Here is a 14,392-nt window from a genome sequence, read left to right as displayed (position 1 = left end):
AAGAAGTAACACAACGGAGGTACAAGAGATCGACCAGCTTGGAAGATGGACACGAGAGGACGGCGGTGCTCCGGTCCGGCAAGATTATATACAGCAGCCACCATCTGCGCGTTGCACGGCGCTTTCATTCCCTTCGTCGTATCCTAGCCCCTCGCTTCAGATCCTGCGGCCGGCGCCCTCCTTTGCTTTGCCCCGAACCCGAAGCAGCCGTGCGCCGGCCGGCCACGTGGAGGCCCCGGAGAGCGCCAGCAGAGCATATTCCCAAGCCCACGTGCCGCGTCTAGATGCTGCTACCGGTCGATATAGTGCCGTGTGCGCACACGCTTCTTCTCTCGTCCTCTGCCTTTTCTCTCCTCTCTATTCTCTTGTTCCGATTCGGTCGGTATAGTGTGGTGTAGGCACAGCGCCGGAACTCGAGCCACCGGCGGGGAGATGGAGGCCGACGGGAGGAAGGACGGCGAGACGCCGGCGGCGGCAGCGCAGAGGGGCGCGTCGTCGTTGGGCGTGTCCGTGCAGGAGGGCCTGCAGCACGCCAAGGCCAGCGTGGTCGGCGCGGTGCAGCAGGCGATGGCGGGGAGCGAGGAGGAGGCGGCGCAGGCGGACCTGCGCGCGGCCAAGGCGCAGGTGGAGGCCACCGACGAGGCCGAGGCCAAGAAGAAGCACCTCGCCGGTGGTTGATGGAGGTGACTGCGTGCGAGATTGCTAGGCTGTATGCATTGCATTTGGGTTAGGTTCTGGACTTCTAGCCATTTTTCTCGATCTGCTGTTTGTTTTTGTAATAATATTCCAGATGAACTTTGTTACGATGTTAAGAAGTGTGGTTTGTTTATCTCTGTGAGACTGGTTTTGCACGCGTATCTGCACTGAAACTGCATCCTTTATCTTTGTCAGTATGTACTGATCCAGACCAATGTCAGCACGCAAATTACTGTGTTATGCACATTACTTCAGTCAAAATCACCTGAAATTGCATATAGCCGACGCGTTCAAAAGAGGGCGTCCCCAGTCTGAAATTCAGAAGCAGCGTGCCTAGCGCGAGCAACCATCGACATTCACAGCGAAGTCCCAAGTTTAACCACCATGAACAAGCAGTGGATACTTATTTTGCATGTAACTCTGCCTAGAGGTACATTCTAAGTACACACAACACAAGGTAGTAGGGCAGACAGATAACAGTCTACATTTATTTGAAAACACAAGGGTGCACATCATGACGATCCGGAAATCAAACTAGGCCAGGTAGAACAGCTGAGCAATGCAGACACTGGAACTCTGGCCTAACAGAATTACATCTGCACAACATATGCAGAAGCAAACCTGATACCTAAAAGAACTTGGTGAGTGGTGACCTCGATCATACATGGCTTGCTTTCGTTCCTTATGGAATGAACCAAATAGGATTCAGTTTCAGAAACTGGACTGAACATATCAGCAGGAACTCTGTTTTGCGAGCCCGTGCAGAGATAAATCTCTGAACTTTGTATTCACCTTTATATCTACTCCCTCCGTTTCAAAATAGATGACTCAACTTTGTACTAAAGTTTTGGAACGGAGGGAGTATTATATAGAGAGTTATGTTTCCAATGCATCAAACCTTGGGGATGTAGCTCAGATGGTAGAGCGCTCGCTTAGCATGCGAGAGGTATGGGGATCGATACCCCACTTCTCCAGTTAGTTTTTTTCTCCCCTTTGCAAGGCTGAACTTTTTTTTTTAGATGCTAGGGCTTAACTTCGAGATCAAACAGCAATAGCAACTACCCTCTTTGTCATCTTTTTTATCAATCAGGGTAAAAGAGAGCTCCAAGCGAAACTTCATCATGCCATCGCAAGAATCAAAATCCTGGATCAGATGCTTCCTGTTGGTTTTAATGCAGGATGTAATTCTGTAGGAGTACAAATGCATTTCAGAAAATCAAATAGGCATTGGTGTAGCGGTGCTAGATGTGGAAGTAAAAGAGTGATGCTGAAACTGAAAATAATTACCGTGATAGCCTGAATTTTATTTATGCTTTGCATTCGGTATTCCAAGCCAAATCATGATTTCAAATGCCACTATACAATTCTATGTCATTCTAAATACAAACTACTCCGATCCAATCCTCAATCAGACCATATGCATGTCAGCGAATTTCCACTGGGTTTTTGACAGGGCCGCGTTCATCTACTTTGAGGGCCATGTCTTTCAGAACATGTGAAACCATATATAATTGTTTCCTCTAGCTACAAATAACCACAATTTTATGAATAATTGGACAAGTCAACCATTTTTGACAATGAACTGCATTCTGAATGCAGAATCGAGCAACCAGTACATATGACATTATTTTTTGGAGAACCATGAGAAAAGGTGGAAGGGCACACGAGAGAAAGGGACTGAAACAATGCCCTCTTTCCTGGCAGATACCAATTCTATCAATATGCACAATAGCTTGTGAATACTCAGTGCTACTTGAATACCAGCCTGCACTGTGATATATTCCCAAAACTAAGTTCGATGTTGAACTGCAGGCACGATCTTTTGCGTCAAGCCAAACCACGATTAAATGCCCAGAGAATAATAAGGGAAAGTTTCTGCATTTACTGTGTGAACCACATGAAAAAGATTAGGCAAATCCTAAATCCTTACCCACGGCATCATCACTAAAATGGTAGGATTTTCTATGTGATCTCGGACGTTACCGCATGAAAATATATCGGTTGGTCTTAAATTGGCCACACTTCATCATAGAGCTAAAGCATTTAACTGGACCGAAGAAAGCAGATTCATGTTGGACACGAAGCATAAAGACCCGGTGATACTCTAATGTTGTTGTAGCATGACTCACATACTCCCTCCATCCGAAAATACTTGTCGTTGAAATAGATAAATATAGATGTATCTAGAACTAAAATATGTCTTGATACATCTATTTCTAGAACAACTATTTCCGGACGGAGGGAGTAGTTCTTATCTTCTTGCATCTCAACTCGTCGGTATTGGTAAAATGCTCTGTTTGAAGCGATGCGGAGTAAGCTCCATGTGATATTGCCCATCAATGTTTGCCATTCCTAACCACTTACGATCAATGTTGCAACGCAAGAGATGTTTATCACTGAACCTGGCCATTAGCTCACGCTCGTTGACCATAACCAGCCCACTGAGAAATCCCATGGTTGGAGCAACATTTTTTTTTTCGAAAAGGGGGAAATCCCCGGCCTCTGCATTGGTTGGAGCAACATAGGTTCCCATCTTCTTTTTCCTTTTATTTTCCTTCTTGAAGGAAGCTAAATTAAGTGGCGGTGATGCCTGTATTGATGACACGTCAATCCAGTACTTCAGGCCCCATATTTCCGCCACATAGTCCTCCATCACCCAGACATCCATATATGTCAGGCGGCAATCATGACTACCGAGAGCAAGTTTCCCCTCCAAATCAAACAACGTATCCAAATTGTGCGCATTCGTCGGATTGCACGTCAACTGGAACGACTCGGTGGCTGTGTCGAAAGCAACAATCTCGACACGACACGTGGGCAGCCAGTGGAGGTTGCCACGGTGGTGGACTGGTGCATTATATCCATCGAGCTCGTCGAGCCCGCCTGTTGTAGCGAAGGCGATGACGCCGTCGGCAGTCCAATGGTCTTGTATTCCCTGGTTGCATCGTGCCGGTAGAGGCCGAGTATGGTGTTGCTTGGCCGGTACTCAGGCTGTGGCATGGGAGCGATCTGGCGGGTGGCCGGGTTGCATATGTGGTACCTCGACCCCAGCTGGCACTGGGATACCACCAGGAAGCCATGGCCGGCAGCGTGGAGATTGACCAACGGGAGCTTGGGCCACAGCCGTTGGCAGGCCATGCTGTCCACGGGGCCACGGAAGACGCCGAGGCGGCGCCCTTCTCCCTCGACGATGGGCAGCGACGGCTGGCGGCGGTGGTGGTCGAGCATGAACTCGGGCGTGGAGGTGGCGCTGCGCCACGACGAGCGGACGGCGCGGCAGCGGCCCACGTCCTTGGGCGGCAGCAGCACGAGTATCTTATCTTGTCCACGAGGATCACCTCGGGGAGGTCGTACAGGAGAGAGCAAGTATGTTTCATCACCTGCGTAGCGCCGGGATGATACGCGGCGGTGCTCCGGCCGGTCAGGCGAGAAACTGAGATACAGGCGACTGAGGGGAACAGAACAGCAGCTATCTGGGCTTCACCCATGGTAACTGACGCGGCCGGCGATCGATGATGGGCGGCCGACACGCCTGCGCCTGCGCCTGCGCGGTACACGCCGCCTCGTTCCCATCATCGAATCCTCGCCGCTGGTTCCAGATCGCGCGGCGCCGCCCTCCTTTGCTTCGCCATTAAGCACGCGTGCGTCGGCCGGCCACTTGGCGGCCCCGGAGAGCGCCAGCAGAGCATATTCCCAAGCCCACGTGGCGCGTCTAGACGCTGGTACCGGGACAGCGCATCATAGGCACCGGCGACTATGTAGTGTAGCGTACACACGCGCTTCTTCTTCTCTCGTCCTCCCTCTTCTCTCTTCTTCTTCTCATAGCAACAGCACAGGCAGAAGAAGCTTGCGAGCGGTGCACCGTGCACGGGCGGTGAGGATGGAGGGGGATGGGAGGAAGGAGGGCGAGACGCCGCCGGCGGTGGCGAGAGGCGCGGCGTCGTTGGGCGCGTCCGTGCAGGAGTGGGTGCAGCACATGAAGGCCAGCGTGGTGGGCGTGTGGCGGAAGGCGACGGCGAGGAGCGAGCAGGAGGCGGCGGAGGCGGACCTGCGCGCCGCCAAGGAGCAGGTGGAGGCCACCGACGAGGCCGAGGCCAAGAAGAAGCGCCTCGCCGGCTGACCGCGACGTTCGTGCAGACTGCAGAAGAACCCACGTTTCAGTCCATCGATTTCGCCTGTTGTGTCAACGCACGGTTGTAAACAGCAGCAGCATCTGGGCTTTTTCTTTCTTCTAATCTGCTGTTTGTAGCAGCAGCAGCATTGTGGTTTGTTTACCTCTGATAGACTAGTTTTACATGTGTGTATCTGAAACTGCAGCCTGTATGTACTGATGATATAGACCAATCTCAACAGGCGTTTCTACTGTATGTCTATGTCACGCACCTTCAAAATTCTGCAGTCTAGCCGAGTACTTTCTGACGAAACACAAGCCAGTAGGGCAGATATCAGTGCAGATTATTTCAGAAAATACCTAGGCTGATAGCACTGGATCTGTTTCAGAAAAAAAAAACAGCAGGACAACAGATCATGGGTTGCTTCTTGGCCGCAAGCTTTTCCATGGCCTTCACTTCACTGGGTTTTGTGATCTCCCATGATGTATCGTCTTTTTCCAGCAACACCTGACATAAGCTGCACTGGACGAACCTGTCGAGGGCATATCCAGCAAAAATGGTCTAGTCGCAAAATTCCATGAATACTCGATGCAGAAGTTTCAGAGATCACCTCTAAAATCATTTAGGATGCCCGGGAAGACGGTATTCTACAACAATGCAAGATTTCAGTACCAAATACAGTATCTCGCAAGTAACAATTTATTCGGTACTGAATTTTGGCATGGATACAGAACAGAACACAACCTTTCTGAACCTACACTTCACTTTCATGGAATGTTACAACACTCTATAAGTCTATATGCCTTTATAGATTGCTGGTGGGTACACTCCTTTTGGAATAGCTATTGGTGAGTGCATGCTCCAACTACTAAGAAAGAACAACCTCTGCACAACATATGCACAAGTAAACCTGAGCCCTGACACCTAAAGGTACTACAGTGGATAAATTCCAAAGCAGAGTCAGTTTAGAACCTGTGCTGTGTACGTAACATTCACAGGGACACAAACTCACAATGCGGTCGGTGTTCATGTTGCATGTAATACATTCTGAGTAGGCACGGGTAGATATCAATATTGATTATTTCAAAAGATACCCAGGCTGTAACACTAGATCTTTTTGGGGTACAGACTATGACAATCCAGAATTCAAACTGGGCCAGGTAGAACAGCTGAGCAGTGACACTGGAACTTCGCCTAACAGAATTAGACGGTTGGACCACAGATCATGGAGTGCTCCATGGCTGCAAGATTGCCATGCCGTTCACTGGGTTTCTGACCTACCATGATTTATAGGCAACACCTGAGCTATGCTCCTGTGGACAAACCTGTCGACGGCATATCCAACAAAAATGATCTGAAGTCGCAAAATTCCACTAATAATCACTTCTAAAATAATTTATGGTGGTACTTCAAGAGGCCATATTCTACAATCTACTTCAATGCAAAATTCACTACCAGTACCTCACAAGTAACATTTTATTTGATATTGGCATGGATATGGATCACAACCTTCCCGAGCACTAAATCAGCCAAGGATCATCGAAACCTACATCTCATTTTCATGAATTCTACAACTTTCAGGAGTGTCTTCATTGGTATTTCATATCTGCCATTCTCTCTTCATCATAATGCTTGAATACCCTACATGCTTCTGGTGTCTCAGCTCTTCTACGTTCTACCTGGTCTATTTGGGGTACACATCAGAATTCAAACTGGACCAGGTAGAACAGCGGAGCCATGCTGAGACACTGGAACTCTTGCCTAACAGAAATAACAGCAGGACCATAGATCATGGATTGCTTCTATGCTGAACTCTTGCCTAACAGAAATAACAGCAGGACCATAGCATGGGGGACCGTGTCAAACCCAGGAAGTGGCCCTTGATTTATTGTGTTCTTCCAGCAACACCTACGCTAACCTGCTCTTGACAACCTGTCGAGAGAGCATATCCAGCAAAAATGGTCTAAAGTCTCAAATTCCATGATTACTCGGAGCAGAAGTTTCAAAGATCACCTCCAAAATAATTTATGGTGCTTGGGAAGGCCATATTCCACATCTATGCAAACTTTCAGTACCAAATATCTCACAAGTAACATTTTATTTGATACTGAATTTTGGCATGGATATGGATCACAACCTTCACAGACTCAATAAATCAAGCTAAGGATCATCAAAACCCACACCTCATGTAAATGGATTTTACAACTTTAGGAACATGTTCACCTGATATTTCATATCTGCCATTTTCTCTCTTCATTAAGATGCTTGGATAGTCTATGTGCCTCTAATCTCTATATATTACTGGTTGTACACTCTTTTCGAGATAGCTATTGGTGAGTACATGCTACAACTACTCAAACGAACAAATTTCCACACAACCTATGCAAAAGTAAACCTGTGCCCAGAAACCTAAAAGACCTAAGTAAAATACAAACTAGAGTCAGGTTAGCACCCAGAGAAACCCTACCCGTCACCAGCTCAGCCCATCTCACCTCAGCACATTACACATAAACAGAGGACGACAATAAAAACTGGATACAAGAAATCTCCATGTCAAAGACATGTCCAATGAGTAACAATAACACATACTTCTAGGCAGCAATGTTTCTCATGGAAGTTGCTTAGACACTGGTAATCAAGTTAGATACCTTAGAAGCCATGTATGGCACTGGATTCATAGACTTGTAAGATTCTACCTTGATTACCATTATCTAAGAAACTTAACAAGAAAACATTGCGCATATGCATTATTGTTACCCAATAAACTACATGTGGATGGTAAGAGAGAACCCCACATACGTTCCACGATAAGATCATGTCCAATGAAAGGGTAGAAGCAAGAAGCTTGGATAAAGAGCAGGTATACTGTTACTCCTCCTTTGGCACAACTCGTCACACATCATTTGTCATCTCTGTGCTTTCCTTCTTTGTTTCAACTGGAGTTTCCACAGGGTTATTTTCATGTACTTCGGTAGCCATGGCTATACTTTCTACTTCGGTGGCGATGCTTGTGATTTCTTTCCCGGCTGGATTTTCTACAGGGCTGCTTTCATCGACTTCACTAGTCATATTTATGTCGCCTTCAATTACCGCTGGAATTTCTACTTCGGTGGTGATGCTTGTGATTTCTTTCCTGGCTGGATTTTCTACAGGGTTACTTTCATCTACTTCACTGGTCATATTTATGTCGCCTTCAATTACCGCTGGAGTTTCAGTAGAGTGGTTTGTATTTACCTGACTTCCATAAGAAGCCAAACCTTCCTTAGTATCGGTATTTGTCCTCACAGCCTTTATCGATGTCCAAACCTTGTTTAATTTACTGTGCTTCTTGCTCCTCAGATGACCAGCCATGATGACGTTGCTATCACACCTGACTCTGCAGCGATCACACCACAGATAGTTGTTCTTCTGAACAACTTCATGCATTTCACCGTCTACTAGCATGTGTACTTTCTTATGTGCATCACAAGGATCTGTGCTGTTCTTATTCCCAGTGGTCGTCTGCGAGCAGTTTTTGTCATCTTTGATAGCCTTGCTGGCGCCACACAGGGCCAACTTGGCCTTATGTTTTCTTCCTCCGAGATGCTCATTTAGACCAGCTTCACATGTTGCACTAACCTGGCATAGTGCACAGCTCCAGTCCTTGGCTAGTTTCTGTACTTTCTTTGGTACAGTAGCTGCAGCATTTGCATCTGGTTTCCTCTTCATCCTTGGAACCTTCAATCTTGGCGAAAGAGCCTGAGATGAACATTCAATGCAATAGTTAATTGGGTGTGCATATGTAACAACAACCTGTAGCTCTAGAATAATAGCATGTTATGGGTATTCAGATGGTTGTAAGTTGAAACTATGTCTCATGACTTAAAGTATCTCTACAGATACGAATACCAATCAAATGAATGAATGGAGACAAGTAGAATCAATGGGAATTCATCAGCGTCCTTTCAAACTCTGACTCTGATCTGAGCCCTGATGTACCCAGTAAGCAATATCACTTCCAAAAATAACCTCATATCTTTCAGCAAACAGTGCTGACAAGAATCAGTATGTTCACCTGTCACCCTTTTTTTGCCACTCAAGTTCACACCATCTGCCTAAATCATATATTTTAGTTGATTATTACAGTTATCTGGAAGGGCAATATTCTGTCTAGATCATAGCAATTGTCCCGGTCTAGTCCAACAAGATTTGGTATTGAACTAAAAAAGGGCAGCCCGGTGCATGTAGCTCCCGCTTGCACAGGGTCCGGGGAAGGGTCCGACCACTTTGGGTCTATTGTACGCAGCCTTTCCCTGAAATATTTCCTGAAGATACCAAGAATTACCGACTTATGCATGACTTTATGAGATATCTTCTACTTCCTCTGTATCTAAATATAAGACATTTTGCAGTTCAATTTGAACTGAAAAAACGTCTTATACTTCGATACAGAGGGAGCAAGAATTTGCTGCTAAAGTTAAATCTAATAGGACAAGTGAAATAAACATAAAATGTACAGACAGTGCAGAACTCTGAAACGACATAACAGAAATACTGATGGAATTTTTTAGGCAGGTAACAGTTTTTCGATGCCGAATCTGGAAAAGAACTGCAGGCGTACTACTACGATGATAATGACTTTGCCTGAACAATCTGAGAAAGATTTGTGCCCACATACCTCGGGTGTCCCGGAGGGCTCGATCTCAACCAGCTTGAGCTTATGCTTCGGCTTCCGCGGCGGCGGAGACCACCCCCTCTCCTCACAGGGGAACGGCATCCTCTCCCCAAATCCCGCGTGCCGGCGAGGCCCAAACCCCTGCCAGGCACCAAACTCGTCGAAAGGCACCGGCGGCGGCGGCGGTGCGTACGGGGGCGGGCGCATCGGCATCGGCATCGGCGCGTGCGGCGGCGGCATGAAGCAGCCGAGGGCGAGGAACGGGTCGGGCCCCCAGCAGCCCCCGTGGAGGCCGCGCGCGAAGGCGAGGTCGCCCTTGGCCTCGAACTCGCGGCGCACCTCCTCCTCGACGAGCCGCCGCCTCACCTCCTCGCGGATGAGGTGCTCCCGCCGCGCCGCCTCCCAGTCGAGCGGCGGCCGCGGCAAAGGCGAAGGCGAAGGCGAAGGCCCTGCTGCGCGGAGGGGAGGGGAGCGTCAGGGATTCGGGCGCTCCGGGGAGTGAAGTCGGAGGCTCTGCTCCGGCGGTGCTTACCTTGCGTGCCCTGCGCACCGGCACCGGTGTAGCCGTCGCGGGGGTGGGAGGACCGTGCCTGCGGGGAGCCTCCGGGGCCGGGCGGCCCGCGGTCCCCGGCGCGGAAGCGGAACTCCATGGAGTAGATCCAGCGACGAGCGACTGGAGCGGCAGAGTGCAGAGCAAAACTTTGGTTAGAATTTACTAATTGAAATTTCTGCGTCTCGCATGATTTTGAACGTTTCTTAAAAAAAGAATTTTGAACGTTCGTCTCGCATGATTTGGAAGACGAGAAAAGGAAAGTCGGGTGACGCTACGCGCCGGCCGACCTGCCCACTTTTTCGGTCGGTCGCCTACTAGCCGCCCGATTTACTGCGTCACATCCGTTGGATCGTTGCACGCTCTCCTCCGAGCGCAGCGCCGGCCAGCCCCATCGCAGCACTGCATTCGCGCACTCGTGGACATGGCCCATGCAGCACTGCCCTCCCACCGCCACTCGTTTGCAGCACCGGTGTCGCTGCTCACCAGCTCGTCGTCGACTCACCGCACTAATGTACCGCAGTGCCGTGAAAATAAATCGTGCCTGCAGCTCTCGTCCCCCTGAGCGGGTCACAGTGTCATCGCCTCACGCTCGCAACGAAGGTCGTCATCGCTGTCTCAAAAAATCTTCGACAGCGCGTGTGGGCAACCTCGTAGCATCAGCAGCCGTGCAAAAAAGTTGCCATGGCCGCGACCGGTTTCAGCAAATCGCGTTGACAATCACAACAAACACAGACCAATGTGTCGTCGAGCTCCAGCTTCTTCAGCCCATGGTTGCAGCTCTGCTGCACGCCGGTTCCAGGCTTGCAGCCGGAGCTGGTGGTTGCAGCCAAAGAATGCTTGGTGCGTCGCAGGGCTCCCAACTTCTTCGACACACGGTTGCAGTTCTGCAGGGTGCGGTTCCATCTCCGTTGCACACTAGTTGCAGCATCCCACCGAGGGATCGCTCGCGCGGGCGTCCCCGGAGGCCTGAAACCTTAGCAAAAAAGAAAGGACGTCGATAACTGCCACACGTGTGGCATCTAGGGGGTATCTGCCGCACGTCCCGTGTGGCATCGACACAGGCCCGCCCGCACGAGCACGTCCGGGCACACCCCGCCACAGCCCGCACGTTCGGTGTGCGGCGCGATCGCCCGCATGAGCACGTCCGGGCGAGCGACCACGCGGCCCGCACGACCCGTCTCGGCCGTCGCCCCTCCCCGCCTGCGAGCCACACGCCCCGCGTGGCAGTAACCACAGGTCCCGCCGCGATTGCTATAGTCCGGACCCTCTTCCATGTACGTGTAACTCCAGTTGCCATGTCGCTGAACTGCAGTTGCCATGTCGGACAACTGCAGTTGCCATGTCGCTGAACTACAGTTGCCATGTCGGACAACTACAGTTGCCATGGTTGCTCAACTGCAGTTGCCATCTCAGGTCAAGTGTCGGATGCCATTTTTGGGCAACTGCAACTGTTGCCATGTATGGTCTGGTCTACTACAGTTGCCATGATTTGAAAACTTTAGGAGTTGCCACCTACTAACACTAGACAGTTGCCATGTAGCACTACAAAACATGGCAAGAAACATGTCCGGGGTAAAAGAGAGTTGCCATCTGCTTACAAGCACACTAGGGCAGTTGCCATGTACCCTACAAAAACACATGGCAACTGATAGCTTTTGGTGTGTGGGAGAGGAGACGGGCATGTGGACTACGGTGGTATCTTTAGGAGTTGCCACCTACTAACACTAGACAGTTGCCATGTAGCGCTACAAAAACAGACGTGGCAACAATAACATGTTCGGGATAAAAGAGAGTTGCCATCTGCTTACAATTACGAATAGGGCGGTTGCCATGTAACCTGCAAAAAACATGGCAAATGACAACTTGGGTGTGGGAGAGTGGGAAAATGGGCAGTCGTGGGAGATGGGGGACAGAAGTCGTGCGGGGCGTGCGGGCGCGACGGCAATTCCACCGCACGCCCCGAGTCGCGACCACTGACCTCGGAGGGAAAACAGCGTGCGGGCGAACTCCCTCATACGCCACACACGCGAGTTTTCCTACGTGGCACACAAAATCAGCTCTCTCGTGCCAAGATTCGTGTAAAAGGCACTGGGTGGCGATCGAGGCGTGTGGGCGAGTTGGCTAACGCCCACACATGTGGGCGTTAGTGTTTTCGAAAAGAAATGACTGCCTTGTGGTTTCGTTGGTTGCTGCCAGCATCGATGGTGGTGGCGGTGCCCAGCCATCGAAGGTGGCGGTCGCGCCCCGACAGGCCTCCTTCGTGCAGAGCAACGACATCAAGTGGGCGACGCACAGTGGCAGCGGTTTTCACACGGTGCACGATGGAAGGCTCATCAGAGCGGCGGAGCAAGGCCGGGAGGTACGGGGAAGGTGAGAGCGCGATGGGAGAGTCGTTGGTGGCAGCAGCGCGGGATCCAGGAGCATCGACAGTGCAGCGGAGGGAGGTGTGACGGAGGTGTTGGCGGCTCGATGGACTCTCTTGGAGGTTGTGGTCAGTGGCGGAGACATAGGGACCAACAGGGGCCCTGGCCGCCCCTAACACTACTGATTTGAGCCTAGTATTAGCGTAAACTGTGATGTTTTTGCCAGATGTATTTTGATGAACTGGCCCTCCCTAACAAGACTTAACAATACTTGGTCTCCCTCATTCAATTTTCCTAGCTCCGCCACTGGCTATGGTGCGGGTGTTCCTGGAGGTCGTGGCAAGGGCCAGATCTGGGCTCAATCCGGGCCTGATCTCGGTCATGGGGCCGCAGCTGTTGTGTGGATGTCCGCCTAGAGTTGGTGTAATAGTTGCGGTGTGGTGGGTCCTTGATTGTGTGACTAGAGGAAGATGACTCGCGGTTGCGGGTTCTCGGTCGCGTGGGAGGTGGAAGACATGTTGTGTGATCTTTGTTCGCACAGGTGTGGTGGACCATGACGTTTCAGCTATGATGACGAGGTGCGGATGCGGCGGCAAAGTGTCCAACATGGACGGTGTTGCCGAAATCCGGCGAGTGGGGATGGAGGTGTGCAATGTTACAAATGAAATCATGCCTATCTTCGGTCAGCGGCGGCGGCGCCACCACATGCGAGTATCCTTCCCCTCTTTGGAGGCATCGTCGAGGTGTGCCCCCCTCCCCCCCGACATTTGAGTTTGGTTGTTGTCTCCAGGCGAAAGCTTAGGTTCGGTTCTGAATTGACAATGGCAACATCACCGACGTCGTTCCTTAGTTCGAAGCATTATGTAAGCAGACACGGTTTGGAGGTCTTGTGTTGCATTCCTTTGGTGCTCATTGTTGTGGAGGTCCTGTGTTGCATTCCTTTGATGCTCATTGTTCTAGGTTGATCTTTAGGGGTGCTTTGCCTACGTCGGGACCGATCAAGTCCTGCCACCTACTCACCAACCTCTTTTAAGAATTCACTAACAAACATGCCCGTGCGTTGCAACGGGAGAACAAAATATCATGTGCTCGTCTGTCACCAACCTCATGGTGCAACCGTCACTTGTGTGCAAACAATTAGAGGTGATTTTTTATACTTGCGCTTGTCCCTAATGTCTCAAATGAAAAATATTAATATCATGGATGTATTTTTATATGAGATCTCATTAGGATCTACTGTCTTCGATTAGGAAGTTCCGGCTAAAATTAGAAAAGGAGCTCAGGGTGGAGAAGGAGAAAACTAATTGGAGAAGACATACCTGGTGATTATAAGTTATAGCTAGCTATGCAAGCTGTTTAAATTCTAGATGGCAGGGCAAAGGATCAATCGCCAAGACCACCAGCACTATTGTAATTATGGGCCTTGCCATGCACATCTATCACGTCTGAGGTCGAGGCCGGCATGCTGCCCGACGTGTCGTCGCACCACATGCATGTACAATACCACATCACATCCATGTTGTGTGTGAGTGTGACATCATATAGCTGAGTGTATTCGCGATGGTAGAGACCGGTGTCACGGTTGGAGAACCCGGTCCATGGTGTACATACGCATAAGGCCATCTAGTCCAGCGTGATGCTCACACAGTCACACCAAGTAATCGTCTGCTTTCACAATGGGAGAGACCGGTGTGCAGTCCCATGTCGAACACCTCAATGGCCACCTCAAACAGCTCGGTGACAATCTGGATGTCACGAAAAAATATAATGGCATGTGTGGCAGTCGAACTCGCGACAACCCAATGGATAGATGTGTTGCTAACCAGTAGAGAAACCTACTGATTGTGGCAAAGCGCAGCACTAAATGTAACGTACTAAGTACATCGGCAATCGTTATTTCAATTTGTCAACATTTCTTTGGGAAAATATGAAAAAATCTTGAAAATTGTGAATAATGCATGAAAATTGTGAACACATTTCAAATTCGAACAAACTTTTAAAACATGGCCATTTT

The 14,392-nt window shown here is 49.8% G+C and overlaps 3 protein-coding genes and 1 non-coding gene across 5 annotated transcripts; 3 read left to right on the top strand and 1 right to left on the bottom strand.

Annotated features, from left to right (window-relative positions):
* The first annotated feature begins 327 nt into the window (after window positions 1-327).
* LOC109767343 (uncharacterized) lies at window positions 328-829 on the top strand. Its single transcript, XM_020326107.3, has one exon. The coding sequence runs from the start codon at window positions 433-435 to the stop codon at window positions 676-678; it is 246 nt and encodes an 81-aa protein (XP_020181696.1). The 5' UTR covers window positions 328-432; the 3' UTR covers window positions 679-829.
* Window positions 830-1,597: 768 nt separating this feature from the next.
* On the top strand, window positions 1,598-1,670 carry TRNAA-AGC (transfer RNA alanine (anticodon AGC)). Its single transcript has one exon. It is a non-coding gene; the product is annotated as a tRNA-Ala (tRNA).
* Window positions 1,671-3,239: 1,569 nt separating this feature from the next.
* Window positions 3,240-5,063, top strand: LOC109767342 (uncharacterized). Its single transcript, XM_020326106.4, has one exon. It carries the CDS (start codon window positions 4,577-4,579, stop codon window positions 4,814-4,816), a length of 240 nt encoding a protein of 79 aa, XP_020181695.1. The 5' UTR covers window positions 3,240-4,576; the 3' UTR covers window positions 4,817-5,063.
* Window positions 5,064-7,085: 2,022 nt separating this feature from the next.
* LOC120968339 (uncharacterized) lies at window positions 7,086-10,189 on the bottom strand. 2 transcript variants are annotated; one of them, XM_040395019.3, is made up of 3 exons: window positions 9,995-10,189; window positions 9,466-9,911; window positions 7,086-8,546 (listed from the first exon to the last, which is right to left on the bottom strand). In XM_040395019.3, exons 1-3 carry the CDS (start codon window positions 10,110-10,112, stop codon window positions 7,701-7,703), a joined length of 1,410 nt encoding a protein of 469 aa, XP_040250953.1. In that variant the 5' UTR covers window positions 10,113-10,189; the 3' UTR covers window positions 7,086-7,700. The 2 variants fall into 2 exon arrangements, with proteins under 2 accessions (XP_040250953.1, XP_040250952.1); XM_040395018.3 differs by having other exon boundaries at window positions 9,466-9,914; window positions 9,995-10,178.
* Window positions 10,190-14,392: the final 4,203 nt, after the last annotated feature.

Source organism: Aegilops tauschii, chromosome 7 (genome assembly GCF_002575655.3).
Source record: "Aegilops tauschii subsp. strangulata cultivar AL8/78 chromosome 7, Aet v6.0, whole genome shotgun sequence".
Lineage (NCBI taxonomy): Eukaryota > Viridiplantae > Streptophyta > Magnoliopsida > Poales > Poaceae > Aegilops > Aegilops tauschii.
Note: the sequence above shows the minus strand (reverse complement) of the source record. Positions and strands in the feature narration are given on the sequence as shown.